Below are 22,075 nucleotides of genomic sequence, written 5' to 3' on the forward strand. Positions count from 1 at the left end.
GAAAGCATTTCTAAATTTTTTTTTTATTTTTTTTTTTTTTTAGAGGGAATAGTTGTATTCTTGCAGATGAAATGGGTCTGGGTAAAACAATACAAACAATTTCTTTTCTGAACTACCTGTTTCACGAACATCAACTGTATGGGCCTTTCTTGCTAGTCGTGCCACTTTCTACCTTGACATCTTGGCAAAGAGAGATTCAAACTTGGGCTCCTCAGATGAATGCGGTGGTTTACTTAGGAGATATAACTAGCAGAAATATGGTGAGTATTTCTTTGTATCATTGAAAAAGATTAGTGGTAAACAAGACTCACTTCATGTTCCTGTCTTATGCTAATCTCCAATGTTTTGATTAGGAATGAGCAAATACTTATTCGAAACATTATATGTGTTTAAAATGCAAATTAAAAGCATAAATTTTGATCCGACATAAATGCATGTGAAAGATTTAATTCCTGCTTAATAATAAAATGGATTAAAAGTGCAACCTTGCATTTGAAAATAAATTGTCTTTTGTCATGTGATTATTTAGGTGCATAAAATAAATATTTAAACCAGACAGACATAATCTTAATTTGTTTTCTGAAAGGAGGAATATAAGTAACCTTATCCATTAAAGTTAAAAAAAGCCAAAAAACCCCCAAAAAACCACCAACCCACAAAAAGACAAAAACCACACACACACACAAAAAAATCCACAAAAAACCAACCAAACAAAAAACAACAAACACCTCACCACCACCACTGTTTAATAACTTAAAAAAAAAGCAGCTTCACGTGTTATGTTCCTTTTTCATGATCAGATTCCTGTATGTCACTTAACATCTATATTGCTGTAGTACCTGAAGTCATCCCGATCAATAAGACCATTTTTCTCTAGCTTATAGTTCACTTGATTCTTCTTGTAGATAAGAACTCATGAATGGATGCATCCACAGACCAAGCGATTAAAATTTAATATACTTCTAACAACTTATGAAATTTTGCTGAAGGATAAGGTAATCACACTTACTTCTTCAGGGAGATAAAATAATTTGTAGAATGTAAAACTCCTTTAGAGTTGGCACATATTTGGGTTCTGGGCCATTAAATAGATGGGGAGTATGACAGCTTTACTCTTGGAAGTATGACAGTGAAGTTTTCTTTAAGCACTTTTAGATTTTATGTATGTGTGGTGAGGCTTTCTGCCCCCTCCCTTCCCCCTCCCCCCCCATATTGAGTGGGTAAAGCTTCTTTTTCTTCAGTTTGCTTGAGCTTCACATTACTGTAGTAATTTCTTCACATCTGAAAATGTCTACTTTCCTGTTAGACCATCATCCAGGAACTGAAAAAACAAACCAACCCCTAGCTCCAAACACTTGTGATTCACAACTCTGAAATCCCATGTTTTATCTTTGTATTTGTGTGTGCAGTATTATGTATATATATATTATATCTATTACTACTCTCTTCATGATGGTAGCACATAGAGTTATTGTTAATCCTAACAACATATGAAAATTTTAATAAAAAAAGTTCTGCTTGTTGGCTTTCTATTTCATTTGTTTGTACATGCTGGAAAGAAGAGAGTCAATAGTGGATTTTTTTTTTTTTTTTCTCAATTGAAAATTTATAGATCAGCTTTTTGCCTTCCTCCTCCCTCACAAGTATAAACTTGGTTTATACTTTCCTTTTAAACTTGGGATGCCTGCATAGCCTTTTGTTGAATCTAGCAAACATAAAAACCATAATTAATACTAAAAACATATAGGTGTCCATTTGTTATTAAAATAAAAGGAGTGATGGTGTATATATAACCTCATGTAAAATGTCAGAAATTGCATAATATATTAACTTGTATAATGTCTTCTCCCCCCCACCCCCCCAATTTCTTTAAGTCATTCCTTGGTGGTCTGAATTGGGTATTTATAGGAGTTGACGAAGCTCATCGTTTAAAAAATGATGATTCCCTTCTGTACAAGACTTTAATAGACTTTAAGTCTAATCATCGTCTTCTTATTACTGGAACCCCTCTGCAAAACTCCCTCAAAGAGCTTTGGTCTTTGCTGCACTTCATCATGCCAGAAAAGTAAGGAACGTGATTTTTTTTTTTTGGTCAAGTTTCTTATGGTGGAATATTGTAGTGATTGGAGAATCAATAGAGATAAAGAATTGCATTGTGAAATAGTTTAAATATTTTATATGAAGTAGATGGACATATTTTTCATGCTGCTCTTGATAAATTGTTTTGGTAGTAGTTGTCATTTTTTCTGTTTTAGCAGTCCACAAAAAAGATGGATTGATGTATGGCTCAGAACCCTGAAAAGATGCTTCATCTTAATCTAAAAGGAAAATCACATGGATTTACTCTAGGGAAATAGAATGGGGCTGAGGATGTCTTCAAGATTGTACTACAGTGCCCGATATCCAGTAGTTCAGTCAGGCAGCCAATTTGCCCTTATGGTTTGCATAGAATAGGTTTACTGTATTAACATTATTCTATACTGACCTCTGTTTATATCTGGGATAAATAAGGGCATGTGCTCCTTTTAGATATCTTGTAAATGCAAAGCACTGTAGCTCCAATTACTTTCGGAGCTATGCATTGCATTGACTTCTTCAGAACCTTACAAGCAAAGCCACTAAGGTTGTTGTCTGGCACCTATTCTTCATTTGATCACAAAGTCCATTCTCTTAGTCTGTTAGTACATATCAGAGGATAACTACATTTCAGCTAGTCCATACAAGCTGCAAAAGGTATGTGAAGTGGTCTATTCTCTTGCACTTCCTCCAGCTATGCAACTATTTTTTCATGCTGCTCTTGAGAAATACAATGGAATTTCTGCAACCGTCTACCTGGGTTTCCATGCAGAAAAGTAAAATGTTGGGTTTTCACTGGAGAAATTAAAATTCAGTAGTTTGTTTTAAATTTTCATTCTGCAAAAGTTTCGAAATTTCCATTCTCCTATTTGCAGACAAAATATTTGGAATTTCTTGTGAGATGCAAATTTGGAAACTTATTAAATAAAACAGAAGGGAGTGGGGAAGAAGTCCATATGTTTGTGTGCACATGTGGTATATTTATGGTCTTTGTTTGTCTGTGTTCATGGTATGTCACTATTTTACCTTTATTCATTCTTATGTTGAAGGTTTTCTTCCTGGGAAGATTTTGAAGAGGAGCATGGCAAAGGGAGAGAGTTTGGTTATGCAAGTCTTCACAAAGAACTTGAACCATTTCTACTCAGAAGAGTTAAAAAAGATGTAGAAAAGTCTTTACCTGCTAAGGTTGAACAAATTTTGAGGATGGAAATGAGTGCGTTGCAGAAGCAATATTACAAGTAAGTAACGACACTTTTTAATTCCTGCTATTTTAATGATATATCTATATGAAAATTACTGAAGTGCAATAGTTCTCATAATGCAATTTGAACTGATATTTTGAGAGCTTACATCCTTCATATTTCCAGAAATGGTTAGAAATTACTTCCATTGCACATTCTATATCATAGGTGGATTTTAACCAGGAATTATAAAGCCCTGAGTAAAGGTTCAAAAGGCAGTACCTCAGGCTTTTTGAACATCATGATGGAACTCAAGAAGTGTTGTAACCATTGCTACCTCATTAAACCACCGGATGATAATGAATTCTATAATAAACAGGAGGCCTTACAGGTAATACCTTTTTTTTTTTTTTTTAAATTTTTAAAATTTTTTTTAAGTGTTTTTACATCTGTAATATGCACATGGTAATTTTATAGTGTTCTGGCAATTTATTAGTTCTTAGTAAAGTATATTAAGAAAGAACAAGTTCTCTATTAAATGTGCATCCTGGGTTTTACAGGTAAGTGAATTGATTATTTCTTTTTGTTTGTTTCTTAACTAGAACTGAATAATAGAGAGATCAATACTAAATAAAATATCCCTGGCTTGAATTATGATCAAAATAAAAAGGAAATAGTTTGAAATAGTCTGTGTATTTTCAGGCTAAATAAACTTAAGACCTATTTTAAACCCAGATTAAAATAAAGCAGTTAAACAAACAGGTAAATTGAATATAAATGCAAATGCATGTGACTGGCAGTGGTACACCAACAATCCATGTGATAGCAGAAAGTAATCTGCAGAATCTCTTTAAGCTTTTTTGTAATCAAACACTGTTCTCTGCATGCCTTCAGACAACCAAAGTGAAAGGAAATAAAAGTAATAAACATCCAAAGCTTAGTCTGGTTGTTTTGTTGTTATATATGAAAGCAATTATAGCATCACTACCAAAGATGATCTGTGATTGTGTTGTGGGTTTATAGTTTGGGTTTTTTGTAAAGGTTAACTAATCTTTGTACTAAAACTGTTGAGAACCACAGCAACAAATAAAAGAACTGTTATAATTGATGCAGTTTATAACAACATAAATGTTTCTAAAGATCAGGGGTTTTTTTCTGTAAGCTTTGAAGTTCATAATTTAAATACTTTCCCAAAACTACTAGATTGACATTATAAGCTGTCACTGCACAAGCTATTTTATATTATAAAGTGCTTATCAAAGCTAAAGGATGTTTCATTTGCAACTTGGCACACTGTAACTACTTAAATTTATAATTAAACTCATCAGAACTATTCAGCTCTTATTGCTAATAATTGCATATTTGTAACAGTGATTTCCTTGGCTCATCTGAATAAGCTCTAATTGTTAGCTCTAATTATGAATGATACATCCTTCTCATTTCTGGCATAAGGAATAAAAGCACCTAACTCCAAATTTTTTATTCCCCAAAATTCTATCCTGAGCCTCTTCAGCTAAAGAGGCCTAATGTTTTCAACATTAAATTCGGCATGCACCTGAGTTTCTGTTCTAGTTGTTCCCACTGGAGCTGTAAAGGCTTAACATTGTAACCTAGCTAAAGCCTGTTGACCTCTACAAACAAGATTCCTCTCACTTTTATCTTGCCTGAGAAACTTGACTGATTAGGCATTGTTTAAAAATACTTAGATGATCAAGTAGCAATGCTTATTTTTGTTCAAAAGACAGAAAGTGAGGAGCAAGCAGTACTAAGGTTGTCAGGTAGTCTTGTCATTGTTGTTTATTTGGTAGAAAAGAACTTGAGTCTACACTGTAACTGCTCTAACTCATAGCACAGTATATTTACTTAATATTTTAATGAAATGTTAATATGCTGTTTTATGAGCCAGAGATTAGAAATGCATTTATTTGAAAAACATGCTAGTCAGTACTCCTGTTGATTTCAGTTAGAGTGCTTAATGCTTTTATAATGAGTTTTTACAAGATCAGGACTGACTAAATACTTATTAAACTTTCATGTTCAGTTAATGAATGTCTAACCATCTGCAGTGTATATTAGTGTTGAGGTGAACTTATTTTGCAATACATGTTTTCTTGTCTTGTAGCATTTAATACGTAGCAGTGGGAAACTAATCCTTCTTGACAAGCTACTGATTCGTCTACGAGAACGTGGCAACAGAGTACTGATTTTCTCTCAGATGGTGAGGATGCTAGACATCCTAGCAGAGTATCTGAAGTATCGTCAGTTTCCCTTTCAGGTAAGAACTTTGCTGGTAGTAGTAAAGAAGCCTTGATCTTTACCTCTTTAAGAAAAGTGTCCTTTTGGTAGAAAAGTTTATGAAAGTTTAATTTTATGTACAGGAAAAGACTGGCAATTGCTATATGCTAAATACTATTTTGAAATGAAATTGATTAATTAGAAAGATGAAATGTTACATTACTCTTATCCCCCCCCCAATTGTTTTGGCAATTGAGAATTCAAGTTGTTCCGATTAGAATATAGTAGGAGTTCCTTTTTAACTGTATTATTCAATCTCTTTAGAGACTTGATGGATCAATAAAAGGGGAATTGAGGAAACAAGCACTGGATCATTTTAATGCAGAAGGATCAGAGGTATGGTATTAGTGGGTGGTTGTTTTTTTCATCATTTTTTTCATCATTTTTTCATAATTTTTATTACAAATATTACACAATAACTGAAGATAGAATAAAGTGAGGGATGTATTATGTTGACATTTCATTGCTATTGCCTAGACTATAAGGTTTACAACTCTTAACAAACAAACAAAAACCCCACAACAAAAACTAAAATCCCAAAAAGCAAACACAACACCCCCCCCCCAAAAAAAGGTTAAATAGGAAACACAGAATTTATGAAAATGGTGTTTAACTAATATAACTATAGTTATAGTTTTAGATTTTTGTCAGTGCTCTTTATCAAAGTAATTTTAAGTACTGTATAAAAACTGAAGAATTTAATTTATTTTGTTGTGTAGGACTTAATCTTTCAGTTTTTACAGGAGCACTGAACTTTTACACAAGCTTTTGACATCGAAAACCTACTTAGGCAATGGGCAGAATTGAGTTCTGTATATCCTTGCATGAAAAACAACTATCTTTAATAGCTTTAAATCTGGCTTCTGTTATCTTCATTTTTTGCCTCTTATTTCCTTGCCCTGGAAGAAACTGAAAAACTAATTTTTAGCCATTGTTTGTGTACCACTTAAGATTCCTAGTTTATTTAGGTTTCCTACTATGGAAGCCATTACATACCTTTTATAATCTTAGGTCTTTTGTCCTGCACTGACAGGGTTTTTCAGTAATAGAAGCATAGCATTTGTCAGTTGCTGCTGAGCTTATTTTCTGCTATGGTTGAGGAGGAAGGACTTAATTTCATAACATAAACTTCAGACATTTGTTAAATACAGAAGTTAGTTCTGTTTTAAATTTCTAGTATAGACATCATTGCCTTTTTCTGGAATCCTTGTAGTTGTACTGTACAGTTTTTAAGATGAAGGGGGATCCAAACTTCACACGGTATTCAAGAATGGAGGCAAACTATGGAGTTGTGCAGCAATAAAATTGTTTCCTGTTTTATTCTCTATTTCTTTCCTAATAATCAATAAAACTTCATACTTTTTTTTTTTTTTTGCTATTACTGAGCTAAGGTATTCATGGAAATATCTACGACAGCTCCAAGGACTCATTCCTGAGCAGTAATGGCTTGCTATTACCTTTCACTGTATTTAAAAATCAAATTTATTTCCTATTTCACTTTCTCTTTAATTTCATATGCTTTTTTATTGCCTGTCTCATAAGATCCTTCTGTAGTCCTTTGTAGTTGTCCCTGAATAACTCCATATCATCTGCAAACTTTGTCACCTCATTACTCATCTCATTTTCATATTGTTTATGAATATGTTGAAGAGCATTGACCCCAACAGAACACTTCAGTTTTCTTAACAAAAAAACAGAGGGACTTGGGCACACATGAGGCTTTAACAACAAGAGGGTTTGTATTTTTAGCCAGTGTTTTGCTTTTTTTTCTCCCCAAGTGGCTTTTGCTCATCTTCTAGGATACTGCTTCCTTTAAACCACGGAGAAGTTGATAACTGTTCACAAGAGAAATTGATATCAGTTTGCTTTATACTTATACTGGGTCTGGCTGGGCTGGAGATAATTGTCTTCATAGCAGCTTGTATGGTGCTGTATTTTAGATTTGTCACAAAAACAATGCTAATAACACACCAGTGTTTGCACTGTTGCTGAACAGTGTTTGCATAGATGACCCAAAATAAACAAACTGATATTCCATGCCGTATAACATCACGCTCAGCAATAAAAAGGGAGAGGAGGGGGTTTAGGGAGGTTAGCTATCTTTTGCTTGGGAACTGGCTGGGCATCGGTCCTACCCATGGGAGGTGATGAGTGATTGCCTTTGCATCACTTGTTTTGTTTTCTATCTCTCATCTTCCACTTCTTCTTTGCTTATTAAACAATTTTTATCTTGACCCCCAAGTTTCCTTGCTTTTAGTCTTCATTTCCTCTTCCCCTGTCCCACTGGGGGTGGGGAGGAGAAGTGATGGAGTGGCTGCATGGTGCTTAGCTGCCTGCTGGGGTTAACCCACAAGATAACGATTGAGAGAGTTTTAAACTAGAGTTGATGGGGGAAGGGGATACCAACAGGATTGCAGTAGGTAAGCCAAGGGTTGGCATGGCATCACCTGAGGGTGGCAATGCTAGTGGGACCATTTACACTGCTTCTGGGAGCACGGAGGGCTCAGGAGTGTATCTGAAATGCTTGTACACCACTGCACGCAGTATCAGAAACAAATAGGATGAACTGGAAGCGTTGGTCAGCTCCCAGAGCTACGATATCATTGGTATTAGTGAGACTTGGTGGAATGAGTCCCACGATTGGAGTGCTGGGATGGAGGGTTACAGGCTGTTCAGGAGGGATAGTCAGGGCAGGCAAGGTGGAGGTGTCACACTGAATGTAAGGGAGAGGTTTGATAGTACAGCGCTTACAGTTAGTGATGATGTGGTTGAGAGCCTCTGGGTGAGGATTAGGGGCATGGAAAACAAAGGAGATGTTGTAGTGGGTGTCTACTACCGATCACCCAGCCAGGATGTAAGCAGTGATGGGTTATTCTATAGGCAATTAATTAGTAGAAATCTCTGGATGGGTAGCCCTTGTCCTTATGGGAGATTTCAACTGCCCAGACATCACCTGGGAATATCATACTGCTGTGACGAGCAGGTCTTGGAAATTCCTGAAGTCTGTAGGAGATAACTTCTTGTCAGAGGTACTCAGGGAGCCAACTAGGAAAGATGCCCTCCTGGACTTGCTATTTGTGAATAGAGAAGGAATCGTGGGGGATGTGTTGGTAGGTGGCTGTCTTGGCCGCAGTGATCATGAAATGGTTGAGTTTAAAATTTTCAGCGTAATGAGAAAACAGGACAGCAGAGTTGCTACCCTGGACTTCAGGAGAGCAAACTTTAAGCTACTCAGGGAGCTAGTTAGCAGAGTACCCTGGGAATCTGCTTTTGAGGGCTTAGGAGTCCACGAGTGCTGGTCAGTCTTTAAGAACCACCTTTTAGAAGCACAGGAGCAGGCTATTCCAGTGTGTCGTCAGTCAAGCAAGCAGGGCAGAACACCAGCTCGGCTGAACAGGGAACTCCTCGTGGAGCTCAAGAGGAAAGAGAAATTGTATGATCTCTGGAAGCGAGGTCAGGCTTCGCAGGAAGATTACAGAGCCGTGGTTCGTATATGCAGGGAGAAGACACGAAAGGCCAAAGCTCAATTAGAGTTGAAACTGGCCAGTGTTGTGTCAGATAACAAGAAGGGATTTTTTTCAAGTATGTTAATAGCAAGAGGAGGTCCAAAGAAAACATTGGACCGATACTTGTTGAAGACGGTCATCTGACTAATAGGGATGAAGAAAAAGCAGAGGCATTCACTGCGTTTTTTTGCCTCAGTCTTTAATAATACTGATAGACCTTGGGCTGCCCGATCCCCTGAGTCAGAGGACCACAAGTGTGGGAACAGTGACTTTCCATTTGTGGACAATGAAATTGTAAGGGACCAGCTGTATCAGCTGAATGTTCACAAGTCCATGGGGCCTGATGGGATTCATCCCAGAGTGCTGAAGGAGCTAGCAGATGTTATGGCAGGACCCCTCTCGATCATCTACCGAAGGTCTTGGGAGTCTGGGGAGGTCCCTGCTGACTGGAAGCTAGCCAAATGTTATTCCAATCCACAAGAAGGGCGTGAGGGAAGACCCAGGGAACTACAGACCTGTTAGTCGAACCTCAGTACCTGGAAAAATGATGGAGAAGATCATACTGGGTACTATTGAAAGGCATTTAAAGAATAATGCAGTCCTCAGGCACAGTCAACATGGGTTCACAAAGGGAAAGTGCTGTCTAACTAATTTGATCTCCTTCTATGATAAGGTCACCCGCCTAGTGGATGGAGGGAAGGCGGTGGATGTAGTTTTTCTGGATTTTACCAATGCTTTTGATACTGACTGTGGTGGGTTGACCCTGGCTGGATGCCAGGTGCCCACCAAAGCCGGTCTATCACTCTCCCCTCCTCAGCTGGACAGGGGAGAGAAAATATAACAAAAGGCTCGTGGGTCGAGATAAGGACAGGGAGAGATCACTCAACCAATTACCATCACGGGCAAAAGAGATGACTTGGGGAAAATTAACTTAATTTATTGCCAGTCAAATCAGAGTAGGGTAATGAGAAATAAAACCAAATCTCAGAACACCTTCCCCCCACCCCTCCCTTCTTCCTGGACACAGCTTCACTCCCAAATTCTCTACCTACCCCCCCCAGCAGTGCAGGGAGACGGGGAGTGGGGGTTACGATCAGTTCATCAGACGTTCTCTCTGCTGCTCCTTCCTCCTCAGGCGGCAGGACTCCTCACACTCTTCCCCTGCTCCAGCGTGGGGTCCCTCCCATGGGAGACAGTCCTCCACGAACTTCTCCAACGTGGGTCCTTCCAGTGGGCTGCAGTTCTTCACGAACTGCTCCAGCATGGGTCCCCCACGGGGTCACAAGTCCTGCCAGAAAACCTGCTCCAGCGTGGGCACCTCTCTCCATGGGGCCACAGGTCCTGCCAGGAAACCTGCTCCAGCATGGGCTTCCCATGGGATCATAGCCTCCTTTAGGCATCCACCTGCTCTGGCATGGGGTCCTCCATGGGCTGCAGGTGGATATCTGCTCTACCGTGGACCTCCATGGGCTGCAGGGGGACAGCCTGCCTAAACCATGGTCTTCACCATGGGCTGCAAGGGAATCTCTGCTCTGGCACCTGGAGCACCTCCTCCCCCTCCTTCTTCACTGACCTTGGTGTCTGCAGGGTTGTTTCTCTTACATGTTCTCACTCCTCTCTCTGGCTGCAGCTTCTGTGCCGCAGCAACTTTTTTTTCCCTTTCTTAAATATGTTATCCCAGAGGCACTACCACTGTTGCTGATTGGCTCAGCCTTGGCCAGCGGCGGGTCCGTCTTGGAGCCGTCTGGCATTGGCTCCATGGGACATAGGGGAAGCTTCTAGCAGCTTCTCACAGAAGCCACCCCTGTACCCCAAGCTACCAAAACCTTGCCACGCAAACCCAATACACTGTCCTTCACAGCATCCTTCTGGATGTGGTGGGTTGACCCTGGCTGGATCCCAGGTGCCCACCAAAGCCGCTCTATCAATCCCCCTCATCAGCTGGACAGGGGGGAGAAAATATAACAAAAGGCTCGTGGGTCAAGATAAGGACAGTTTAATAAAGTGATAGCAAAGGTCGCACGTGAAAGCAAAGAAAAACAAATGATGTTATTCTCTACTTCCCATCAGCAGGCAATGTCTAGCCACTTCCTGGGAAGCAGGGCTTCAGTACGCATAGTGGTTGCTCCGGAAGACAAAAATGCCCCCCTTCCCTCTCCCTTTACTTAGCTTTTATATCTGAGCTGACGTCATATGGTATGGAATATCTGTTTGGTTGGTTTCGGTCAGCTGTCCTGGTTATGTCCCCTCCCCAGATCTTGCCCTGCCCCAGCCTGCCATTGAGGGGGGGGCAAAAATGTTGGAGAGACAGCCTTGATGCTGTGCCAGCACTGCTCAGCAGTAGCCAAAACACTGGTGTGTTATCAACACCTTTCTAGCTACTGATGCAGAGCACAGCGCTGTGAGGGCTGCTATGGGGAGAATTAACTCCATCTCAGCCAGACCCAATACACTGGACAAGTTGTGTAACTGTGAGATGAGCGGGTTCACAGTGCACTGGGTGAAGAACTGGCTGAAGGGCAGGGCTCAAAGGGTTGTAGCAAAGGGGGCTACATCTGGCTGGTGGCCGGTCACCAGCAGTGTTCCTCAGGGCTCAATTCTAGGGCCGGTTCTGTTTAATATATTTATCAACGATCTGGATGCAGGAATTGAATGGACCGTTAGCAAGTTTGCTGATGATACCAAACTGGGAGGTGCTTTTGACTCTCTTGAGGGACAAGAGGCCTTGCAGAGGGAACTAGATAGATTGGAGCATTGGGCTATGATTAATGGGATGAAATTTAACAAGTCCAAATGCCAGATCCTGCACCTAGGATGGAGTACCGCCGGGTACAAGTACAGATTGGGAGAGCAGTGGCTGGAGAAAGGGATCTGGGGGTGCTGGTTGACAGCAGGCTCAATATGAGTCAGCAGTGTGCCCTGGCAGCCAAGAGGGCAAACTGCATTCTGGGGTGCATCAAACACAGTATAACCAGCCAGTCAAAAAAGGTGATGATCCCACTGTATTCAGCATTGGTGCAGCCTCACCTCGAGTACTGTGTGCATTTCTGGGCCCCACAATTTAAGAAGGATGTTAGGGTCCTTGAATGTGTCCAGAGGAGGGCAACAAAGCTGGTGAAAGGGCTGGAAGGCATGTCCTATGAGGAGCAGCTAAGGACTCTGGGTTTGTCTAGTTTGGAGAAAAGGAGGCTGAGGGGCGACCTCATTGCTCTCTACAGCTTCCTGAGGAGGGGAAGTGGAGAGGGAGGTGCTGATCTCTTCTCCCTGGGATCCGGTGACAGGATGCGTTGGAATGGTTCAAAGCTGTGTCAGGAGAGGTTCAGACTGGACATTAGGAAACATTTCTTTGCCGAGAGGGTAGTCAAACACTGGAACAAGTTTCCTAGAAAGGTGGTCTATGCCCCATGCCTGTCAGTGTTTGAGGCCTTTGTACAATGCCCTTAATAACATGCTTTAACTTTTTGTCAGCCCTGAATTGGTCAGGCAGTTGGACTAGATGATTGGTGTAGGTCCCTTCCAACTGAAATAGTTTAGTCTGTTCTATTCTAATAGCGATCTACTGGCTCGAGCCATGACAAGCACTTTATTGTATTACAAGTCTAGCATACATTTATGATATACTTAAAGAAGTGTATGAGTTCATAGTCTGCTCCGCAGAGCTTATAAAGAAGTATCATATCGGTTCCTTGAAGAATATTATGGCTAATATATATAAAGCTATTTCTTATTTTATAATTTCAGGACTTCTGTTTTTTGCTGTCTACCAGAGCTGGAGGATTAGGTATAAACTTGGCATCTGCTGACACTGTAGTTATATTTGATTCTGACTGGAATCCACAGAATGATCTGCAAGCGCAGGCTAGAGCTCATAGGATTGGACAGAAGAAACAGGTATGCCCACTTGTCTTTTAAGCTCCAAACCTGAAGGAGGGTTTCATATGGTAGCCATAAGCTGTCTGTCTGGGCAATTGCAGTCCTCATATATTTTGAGAATAACTAATACTTGCCAAGAATGTCTAGAAATGTTAATAATGTTAATTTGTCTTTTTAAAAAAAATTTTTAAAATCTCCCTATACAGAGAGATTGCACGGCAGCCGTACTATATGGATGGTTAGGGAGAAGAGTTGTGGACTTGTCCCATGTTCATTGGCATCATGTCATTCTAGAAAGTAATTGCTATACTTCAGGTGCATCCATTTTACTTAAAGATAAAAACTTCGTAGTTCTTTTTGGGTTTCTTTCTTGCAGAAGACTTCAAGTAGTAATCAGATATAACACTTTTCCTTGTGGCCATGCTTGTGCCTAATCACAGAAGTTGAAAGAGGAGAGGTCCAAGAATTTCTTTCTTTTATTTTTTTTAAATAATTTATGTAGAGACTATGGTAATATTATTGACTGATTTTGTATATGAAATACTAGTTCAATAAGATTTAGATTTGTAATCACGACTAACATTTCTCCCTGTTGTTGCTCAAGGGTTTTTTGTTAACTTCATCTGAATATTGTTTTCTGGTGTAATTTGTGAGCACGTAAATAAAGCCTTTTTTATAATATGCATAGGTTAATATTTATCGGCTAGTCACAAAAGGATCAGTAGAAGAAGATATTCTTGAAAGAGCCAAGAAAAAGATGGTGCTAGATCACTTAGTAATTCAGAGAATGGACACTACAGGGAAAACCGTACTACATACAGGCTCTACCCCTTCCAGGTATATTTGTTTATTCTTTCATATTAACTTATGCTTAAGTATACCTGACTATTTGAGTAAAAATGCAAGTCATTTAACTTTGTTAATAAGAGGGAAAAAATACGTGGTAAGGAGTTATGTAAGTAAAGACTGCAAAGTATATTGTACTTTTTTTTTTTTTACATATTAGATATAGCTTTTAAGTCAAAAGGAAGTTTGATTGACTCATGGTTATAGTAATTTGAAAAAATTCATTAAGATAAAGTGTTTATCTTAAACTTTCTGTATTTCAGCTCAACACCTTTTAATAAGGAAGAGTTATCAGCGATTTTGAAGTTTGGTGCTGAGGAACTTTTTAAAGAACCTGAAGGGGAAGAAGAGGAGCCTCAGGTAAACAGAACAGTGCATGTACACTTGATGGACAGAGAAACTAAAAATATGTATAAATTGTTTTGTTGTAAAGAGAAACTTCTGTTTCAGGAAATGGATATAGATGAAATCCTGAAGAGGGCTGAAACTCGAGAAAATGAGCCAGGCCCACTAACTGTAGGAGATGAGTTGCTTTCACAGTTCAAGGTATTGCTCTGTTCCCTCCCTCTTCCCTTAATTACACTTTCCTTTATAAGTGCTACTTCTTCTTCTTCTTCTTTTGTGCACCTATTCATCTTTTCTTCATTCTTATGAAACAGGCGCAACAATAAGTCAACTCTTTGGCATAGAATGTCTTTTCACCTATACAGGGTAATTACTGCCAGTGCAAACATTTAAAAATACACAATGTATATTGCTAACAAAGTAAGAAAGATATTTACAAATACATTAGTCTTTGATCTAATTATTAAAATACTGGGGAGGGCTGTTTTTCATTTAATGCTTTATGCTGTTAAGCACCTGTGGTACTTTTGAAAACAGAGAATGAAGTTTGGATTTCTTAGTTGATGACTTTTAGAAATTCCTTTCAGCCCCCATGTAAACATGAATACCAGATATGCTTAACTGGATAACACTTAAAATATTAAGTGGGTCCAAATTGTGTGTGGTGGTTTGGGTTTGGGTTTTTTTGTGGATCTTTTTGTTGTTGTTTAAGTTTGGTGTGTGGTGTGGTTTTGCTTGTTTTTTGTTTAAAGCAGGGCAGGACTTTTTTAGATCAGTAGAGTACTAAATCACTTTCCTGCTAATCATTCATTTGCAACATATTGTGATTTCTACAGTTTATTAATGTTTGGTTAGTTCTACATTATTATAGTTTCATATTAACTCAGGCATTCGGTTAGACTTGCTTTCTGCTTTGAAGGAAATTAAACAACAATCACAGCTATTGGGGAGGCATTTCATAGTGTTTCTATATTACTTAACCTGTAAAAGAAGAAAAAGATTCTCATCTTTATATTCAGCCATGTTGCATGGAGTGTGTGCGTTTCATATATGAAAATACTTTCATTAGAGACAGTGCTTCATGAAGCATTTTATATGTGTACATTTTTGTGTATATATAAATAAATAAAATATGCCACTCTGAACTAAGTTTTTCTAAAATATTGATTACTGACTCTTTGTTTAAATAAAATCATATTTAGTGGGCATGGTTGATGGTTGGACTCAATGATCTTGAAGGTCTTTTCCAACCTAAATGATTCTATGATTCTATGATTGATTTGGCGAAAATACTTATGTTCCAATAAATAAGGTGGCTAACTTTTCCAATATGGATGAAGATGACATTGAGTTGGAACCAGAACAAAATTTAAGAAACTGGGAAGAAATCATTCCAGAAGTCCAGCGGCGACGAATAGAAGAGGAGGAAAGACAAAAAGAGCTTGAAGAAATATATATGCTCCCAAGGATGAGAAACTGTGCAAAACAGGTATCTCTGGGTTTTGACCAACTAACTGATTTTTTTTGTTGTTGTTTGTTTTTTCATTGCTGTTGTTTTGTCTTGTACTTTTGGGTTGGGTGGTTTTCACACGTGGCACACCCCCCCATTCCCCCATTTTTGACAGGCTAGATAACACATTAATAAAATGTTTTAGTCACGTAGCTTTGAACTACTTAATCTGAAATTCCAGATCAGCTTTAATGGAAGTGAAGAGAAACGCAGTAGGAGCAGAAGATATTCTGGATCTGATAGTGACTCCATCTCAGAAAGAAAACGACCAAAAAAACGTGGACGACCACGAACTATTCCTCGAGAAAATATTAAAGGATTTAGCGATGCAGAGATTAGGCGGTAAGATGTGGGGGGACGTGTATGTTTAAAGGGACAAAACATTTTTTTTTATCGTTTCAGAGTTTGAAAATATGGAAAACAGTCTATTTTTCCTGAATTTAGTTGAAAATTTTATTCTAGGCGTTATAGGCTTTACTCTGTGTAGTTTGGGGTGCTGACATAAGGAACTCTTATGTCCAGAATTTGAACCTATTTTGGTGAGGGATAACATTGGGTTCGAAAAATGTTCGCAATTGTTTTACAGTCTTTTAATATGTATTATTCTTCCTGCATCCCCTGAAGACAGTGATTTCAAAAACCAGTTTCTAAAATCGGTGAGCTCTTTTTTTAACTCCACAAACAAAATATTCAACTTCCCATTATTTAACCTAAAAACTGTAGTTGAAGAAATGATACGCACATTTTTGTGAAAATACCTACAAAAGGTTCAGTGAGTTTTGTTTTAAATTTCTTGCCATTGTAATTGAATTAATGTTATATGGTGCTTTTTAAAACTAAAAAAAAAAAATTTAAATAAATACAAAATCCATTTTGATAAGTTGTGGTTTAACCTCAGTATGCAGCTAAGCACCACACAGCTGCTCGCTCACTTCCCCCAGAGGGATTGGGGAGAGAATCAGAAGGGTAAAAATGAGAAAACTCGTGGGTTGAGATAAAGACAGTTTAATAGGTAAAGCAAAAGCCACACACACAAGCAAAGCAAAACAAGGAACTCATTCACTACTTCCCATTAGCAGGCAGGTATTCAGCTGTTTCCCAGAAAGCAGGGCTTCATCATGCGTAAAACTTACTTGGGAAGACAGATGCCATAACACTGAATGACCCCTCTCCCTCCTTCTTCCCCGCAGTTTTTATTGCTGAGCATGATGTCATATAGTCTGGAATATCCCGTTGGTCAGTTGGGGTCAGCTGTCCCGGCTGTGTCCTCTCCCAACTTCTTGTGCACCCCCAGCCTACTCACTGGGGGGGCAGTGTGAGAAGCAGAAAAGGCCTTGACTGTGTAAGCACTGCTCAGCAATAACTAAAACATCCCTGTGTTATTAACACTGTTTTGGTCACAAATCCAAAACATACTAGCAGGTATGGTGCTCTGAAGAAAATTAACTTTATCTCAGAGAAAACCAGTACATAAGTGAATCTGTACAGCTGGTCCCATCAATACTTGGTGCTAAAAATACTTTGGTAGAAGGACGATAAATTGTTTTGCGAAATGCTACTTTGCTTCTGTAATTTAAGTATTCACGTTTCTCTAAAATACTGTAAAGCTTATAAAATATTTTTGATTATATAAATAACCTTAAAGAGCCTTGTTTCCTTTTCATTTCATCTAACACATAATGGTTTGCTGCTTTTGTCAGGGGTATTCTTGTGCTTGCATTCCTTTATCTTTCATATTATGTTTTCCTAAGTCTTAAAATCACCTTAAAATTGTAGCTAGCTCCTCTTTATTATGAGAAGCCTAACATAATGTCTGAATTCTCCATTTACTATAAATCCACATTTGATTTTTATGATTAGACACGTCACATTGCTGAATCCTTTGTCTTGTGAAACTAATTAGTAAAGTAATTTTTTGAAATAAATTGTATCTTCTGTTGTTTTATCTACATCAGTTATTAAACTAAATAGAACTCTGGCTTTATATGTGGGTTATCTTGATATATTAAGCTGTCCTAGTCTCTCTAGTTCTTATTTTCTTTGCATCCACGTAGCCTTGTACTAAGACTTTACAAATACATTTTTAAAACCAGTGTAGTTAAGCATACATTTTTTAACTGCAAAATTTTCTGTTACTAGGTTTATCAAGAGTTACAAGAAATTTGGTGGCCCACTTGAAAGGTAAACTTATTTGATTATATTGGTATAGCAACTTGGAACCTTGTTTTCATTAAAATTAGAACAATACACCGAGAAATCTTAGGTTGAAGAGAAAATAGTGTGCCTAATCTTTTGCCTTGACTATAACATGAATTTAAATTAATGGTTTTTTCCTTTCTTCATATATGGTATGTATGTAGGCGGCCAGTTTGACAAATCTTTAAATTTTGCAAGACTGCTTGTTTTTCTTTATATTTTACCTACTGTCTTGTTAAATCTGCATTAGTGACAATCGTTCAGTTTTCTTGTTTCATAGAGTGGATAAAGCCGTCAGCTTTCAACAGACTAACTGCCAGTTTTGCATTTTTCTCATTGTCAGTTCTTATTTTAAGCTTTCTGTATTACTCTGTATTTTGAGAATAATTTCCCACCTTCATTTTCTTTAATAGTATTTATAGTCTATATGATCTTATTATATATATTAGTTCCTTTTCTATTTAAAAGAATGTGTAGTAATTTAACTCAAAACTGTATAGTTAGGGTCCTTTATAGTTCCTGTTGTATTGTCCTCTATGTGAAACACCCTTTTTTATAGTTTCTGTATTCTTTTCTATAGTTGCTTTTAACTGCATGGATCAAAATTGTACACAGCATAGCAAGTGTGGGTGAATGATAACTTACATGATCACTTCTCTAGTTTCAAAATCTGAAGGAGTCATTCATAATACTAAAGTTTGAGAGCTGTAAAAACATATTTGTTTTCTTACAGGTTAGATGCTATAGCTAGAGATGCTGAACTAGTTGATAAATCTGAGACAGACCTTAGACGTCTGGGAGAACTTGTACATAATGGATGCATTAAGGCTTTAAAAGACAATTCCTTTGGACAAGAAAGAGCAGGTAAAGTGTGTTTGGGGATGGGGGAGAGGAATAAAAAGTGTCAAGACATCTGAAAAATTCTTGCACTCTGTTTATAACAAAATAATTGTGTTAGGGGAAAACATTAACAAAATGTTAGCATGCTAGGTGATTTAGAAAAAAGGATTATAGTAAGAAGACTTTTTGGGTTTGTTTTTTTCCCCCCTTTCCCTGAGTGAGTTGTCATAGTAGAATGCAGCATGTTTTTACTTTACCATGAACTTTAAAATTAATCTGCTATTATTATCTGGAAGACCTTGAGATTCTGGAGTTTAATTAAAGCGTTTGGTTAAGAAAAAGTAATTTGCTATAATTGAATGTCTGCTGCTATAGCATCAAACTTTCTTTTTTCTTTATGTTTGTCTATAAGATACACATAAAGGCTAAATATTTTAATAATTTGGTCCTTTATTTTAAGGAGGTAGACTTGGGAAAGTTAAAGGCCCAACATTCCGAATATCAGGAGTGCAAGTGAATGCAAAGCTAGTCATCTCTCATGAAGAAGAGTTGGCACCATTGCACAAATCCATTCCTTCAGATCCAGAAGAAAGGAAAAGGTAGGTTTTTTGTTTTCCTAAAGGAAGCCATAATGTAGAAAGTTATTCAAGGCTTTTATGCATATATTTAAGCAATCCAGACTCTAAGCACACTGGGACACCAGTGTCGCTCCATTCCCTCTAAGAACTGGCAGCAGAAATCTGCTCCACATCCTTACTTTATTCTTTCTTCCCTCTCCTTAGAAGTCAGTATTTGCTTTGGCTTCTGAACTGTATTCATTGGGGACTGGGTTCAGTTACTCTTAATTATTCTAGACTAGAAATTAGGCTTGTTAAGAAGCTGCTTTGTGTCACCTCTACCTGAGAGAAAGCAATATTTGTCAAAGTGGAGTAGATGGTAATTGTTGGTAGTTGTTTAGCCCTCTGAACTTTTTAGCTTGCTACCTTGTGTATCATAGTCCCTAGACCATCTGCTTATTCAGTTAGCAGTTACACTTGAGTAATATTTTAAACTTATCTTAATGGTTAGCCAGTTCTGACTCAATCCATGGCCACAGATAGATGTCTGTTGTTCTTTATATCTTAATCTTGATCTGCTTTAAAACATGTTTCAGTACTGATTTCAATAAATATTTTATAGAAATTGTAAGAAAACCTGATAGATATCTGGATTACTTACCTAAATATACCAGGATCTTAGTGATGTGTGGCATGTTCCCCTCTCCCTTGCTAAGTTTGAGAAGATTGCTTATTTATGTTTCTAATTTATTTCTACTAGATATGTCATCCCATGCCACACCAAGGCAGCTCATTTTGATATAGATTGGGGTAAGGAAGATGATTCCAATCTGTTAATAGGTATCTATGAATATGGCTATGGCAGCTGGGAAATGATAAAAATGGATCCTGATCTGAGTTTGACACAGAAGGTATGTCATCTACAAAATTCATCAAGGACTTTTTTGTTTAGGTAATTGTCCTGGTTTCAGCTGGGATAGAGTTAATTGTCTTCCTAGTAGCTGGTATAGTGCTATGTTTTTGAGTTCAGTATGAGAAGAATGTTGATAACACTGATGAAAGTCAAGGATTTTTCAGCTTCTCATGCCCAGCCAGCAAGAAGGCTGGAGGGGCACAAGAAGTTGGGAGGGGACACAGCCAGGGCAGCTGGCCCAAAGTGGCCAAAGGGGTATTCCAAACCATGTGACATCATGTCTAGTTTATAAACTGGGGGGAGTGGGGGTGGGGGGTATTGCCGCTCGGGGACTAACTGGGCATTGGTCGGCGGGTAGTGAGCAATTGCATTGTGCATCACTTGTATATTCTAATTCTTTTATTATTATTATTGTCATTTTATTAGTGCTATCATTATCATTATTAGTTTCTTCTTTTCTGTTCTATTAAACCGTTCTTATCTCAACCCACGAGTTTTACTTTTTTTTCCTGATTCTCTCCTCCATCCCACTGGGTGTGGGGGGAAGTGAGTGAGCAGCTGTGTGGTGCTTAGTTGCTGGCTGGGGTTAAACCACGACAGTAATAATGCTAATAACAGTTACTAAAAGATCTTATTTTATGATAACTGAAATTGCACAGAAGCTAGGTCAGTTGTACTCCTTTGTATCCTTCTGGTAAATTATTAGATTTCAAGATTTTTTGTATTCAGTTGAAGTATATCTTCTTAGAGTCTGTTATCTTTCTGTATTTCTATGTATTTGGATCTCTGTCACTTGAATTCATTCTCTTCCATCTTTTGCTTCCCTAGTTTAAATGCTCTAGTTGTGTTAATTTTATTCTTGATCTTTTGGAGGGAAGGTTGTTTGGGGGTTTTGGTTTGGTTTTCCTGTCGCTGGTTTCTTTGCTTGAAACTGTCTTTCATTCGCAACATGAGAATAGCTATACTCATCAGATTAAAAGTAGTGCAATGGCTGCTTAGAAATAGTGAGAAACATTTAGGGAAGGACTGGAGTGAAGCAAACTCAATTGACATTGCCAACAACCTGTAGCTTTGGGATTTGAGGAGCCAGGGTTGTATACAAATCTGTTTAATGATATCCTGCCCCTGCCTTCCATTAATTTGCTTGTTTTATGAAACCACTCATTTATATTTTTGGCTTCTGAAATATCCTGTGGTAATGAGTTAATGCATTTAGAAGCACAAAGCAGAACTAGGAGATCTGTGGATGACAGTGGTACAGGAGCTCTGAATTTTTTAGATAAACTATGAGAGTGGAAACAGAAATCTGAGGCTAATTTCTTGAGTTTACTGTAAACTTTGTGAGACCATTTCCAAGACTATATTAGTTATGTGTTTGGGGAAAAATAAAACATTTAAGAAATTCTCCATTCCTTGAAGCATGCTGGCATATTGGTCAAGTATAGTTGGAGTAGATTTATTTTTTTACCTTTTTTTTTTTTTTAATTCAGCTTTTTCTGTTCCCACTGCTCCAGACTAGCAGCTTCCTAATTTGATAATGTGTACTCGTAGTTGATACTACCATTGCTATCCTCAGATTTTACCTGATGATCCAGATAAGAAACCCCAGGCCAAGCAGTTACAGACCCGTGCAGATTACCTCATTAAATTACTGAATAAAGACCTTGCAAGAAAAGAAGCGCAAAGACTTACTGGTGCGGTAAGTAAAACTTGATATTCAGTAGCGAGATAACATAATATGCTTACGGGCATGTCAGCAGATATTTGTTTTATTCTTAGTTCCACTCTGCTTTGTGTAATTTTTCTCTGTATTACTAATCATATTTGTTGCGAAATTCCATGCGGGGACGGACGACAGGACACCAATATGATGATCAAAGTCGCCAGTTTATTGAGCATAGCTGATCATTCTTATACAATTCTCTAAGTTCCTTAAA

At 38.0% G+C, this 22,075-nt stretch overlaps 1 protein-coding gene across 2 annotated transcripts in view; it reads left to right on the plus strand.

The window, feature by feature from the left end:
• The window catches only part of LOC138683557 (chromodomain-helicase-DNA-binding protein 1-like), an 80,572-nt gene that overhangs the window by 42,847 nt on the left and 15,650 nt on the right, over positions 1-22,075 (plus strand). For both annotated transcript variants that reach the window (XM_069775546.1, XM_069775544.1), the window contains exons 12-29: positions 44-260; positions 906-995; positions 1,875-2,065; positions 3,126-3,314; positions 3,486-3,648; positions 5,380-5,532; positions 5,817-5,888; positions 12,800-12,949; positions 13,620-13,768; positions 14,041-14,137; positions 14,228-14,323; positions 15,435-15,611; positions 15,814-15,974; positions 17,772-17,813; positions 18,562-18,692; positions 19,129-19,267; positions 19,986-20,136; positions 21,715-21,837. In XM_069775546.1, the coding sequence (XP_069631647.1) occupies positions 44-260; positions 906-995; positions 1,875-2,065; positions 3,126-3,314; positions 3,486-3,648; positions 5,380-5,532; positions 5,817-5,888; positions 12,800-12,949; positions 13,620-13,768; positions 14,041-14,137; positions 14,228-14,323; positions 15,435-15,611; positions 15,814-15,974; positions 17,772-17,813; positions 18,562-18,692; positions 19,129-19,267; positions 19,986-20,136; positions 21,715-21,837 (2,491 nt within the window). The remainder of the gene's footprint in view (positions 1-43; positions 261-905; positions 996-1,874; positions 2,066-3,125; positions 3,315-3,485; positions 3,649-5,379; positions 5,533-5,816; positions 5,889-12,799; positions 12,950-13,619; positions 13,769-14,040; positions 14,138-14,227; positions 14,324-15,434; positions 15,612-15,813; positions 15,975-17,771; positions 17,814-18,561; positions 18,693-19,128; positions 19,268-19,985; positions 20,137-21,714; positions 21,838-22,075) is intronic.

Source organism: Haliaeetus albicilla, chromosome W (assembly GCF_947461875.1).
Source record: "Haliaeetus albicilla chromosome W, bHalAlb1.1, whole genome shotgun sequence".
NCBI classification, from domain to species: Eukaryota; Metazoa; Chordata; class Aves; order Accipitriformes; family Accipitridae; genus Haliaeetus; species Haliaeetus albicilla.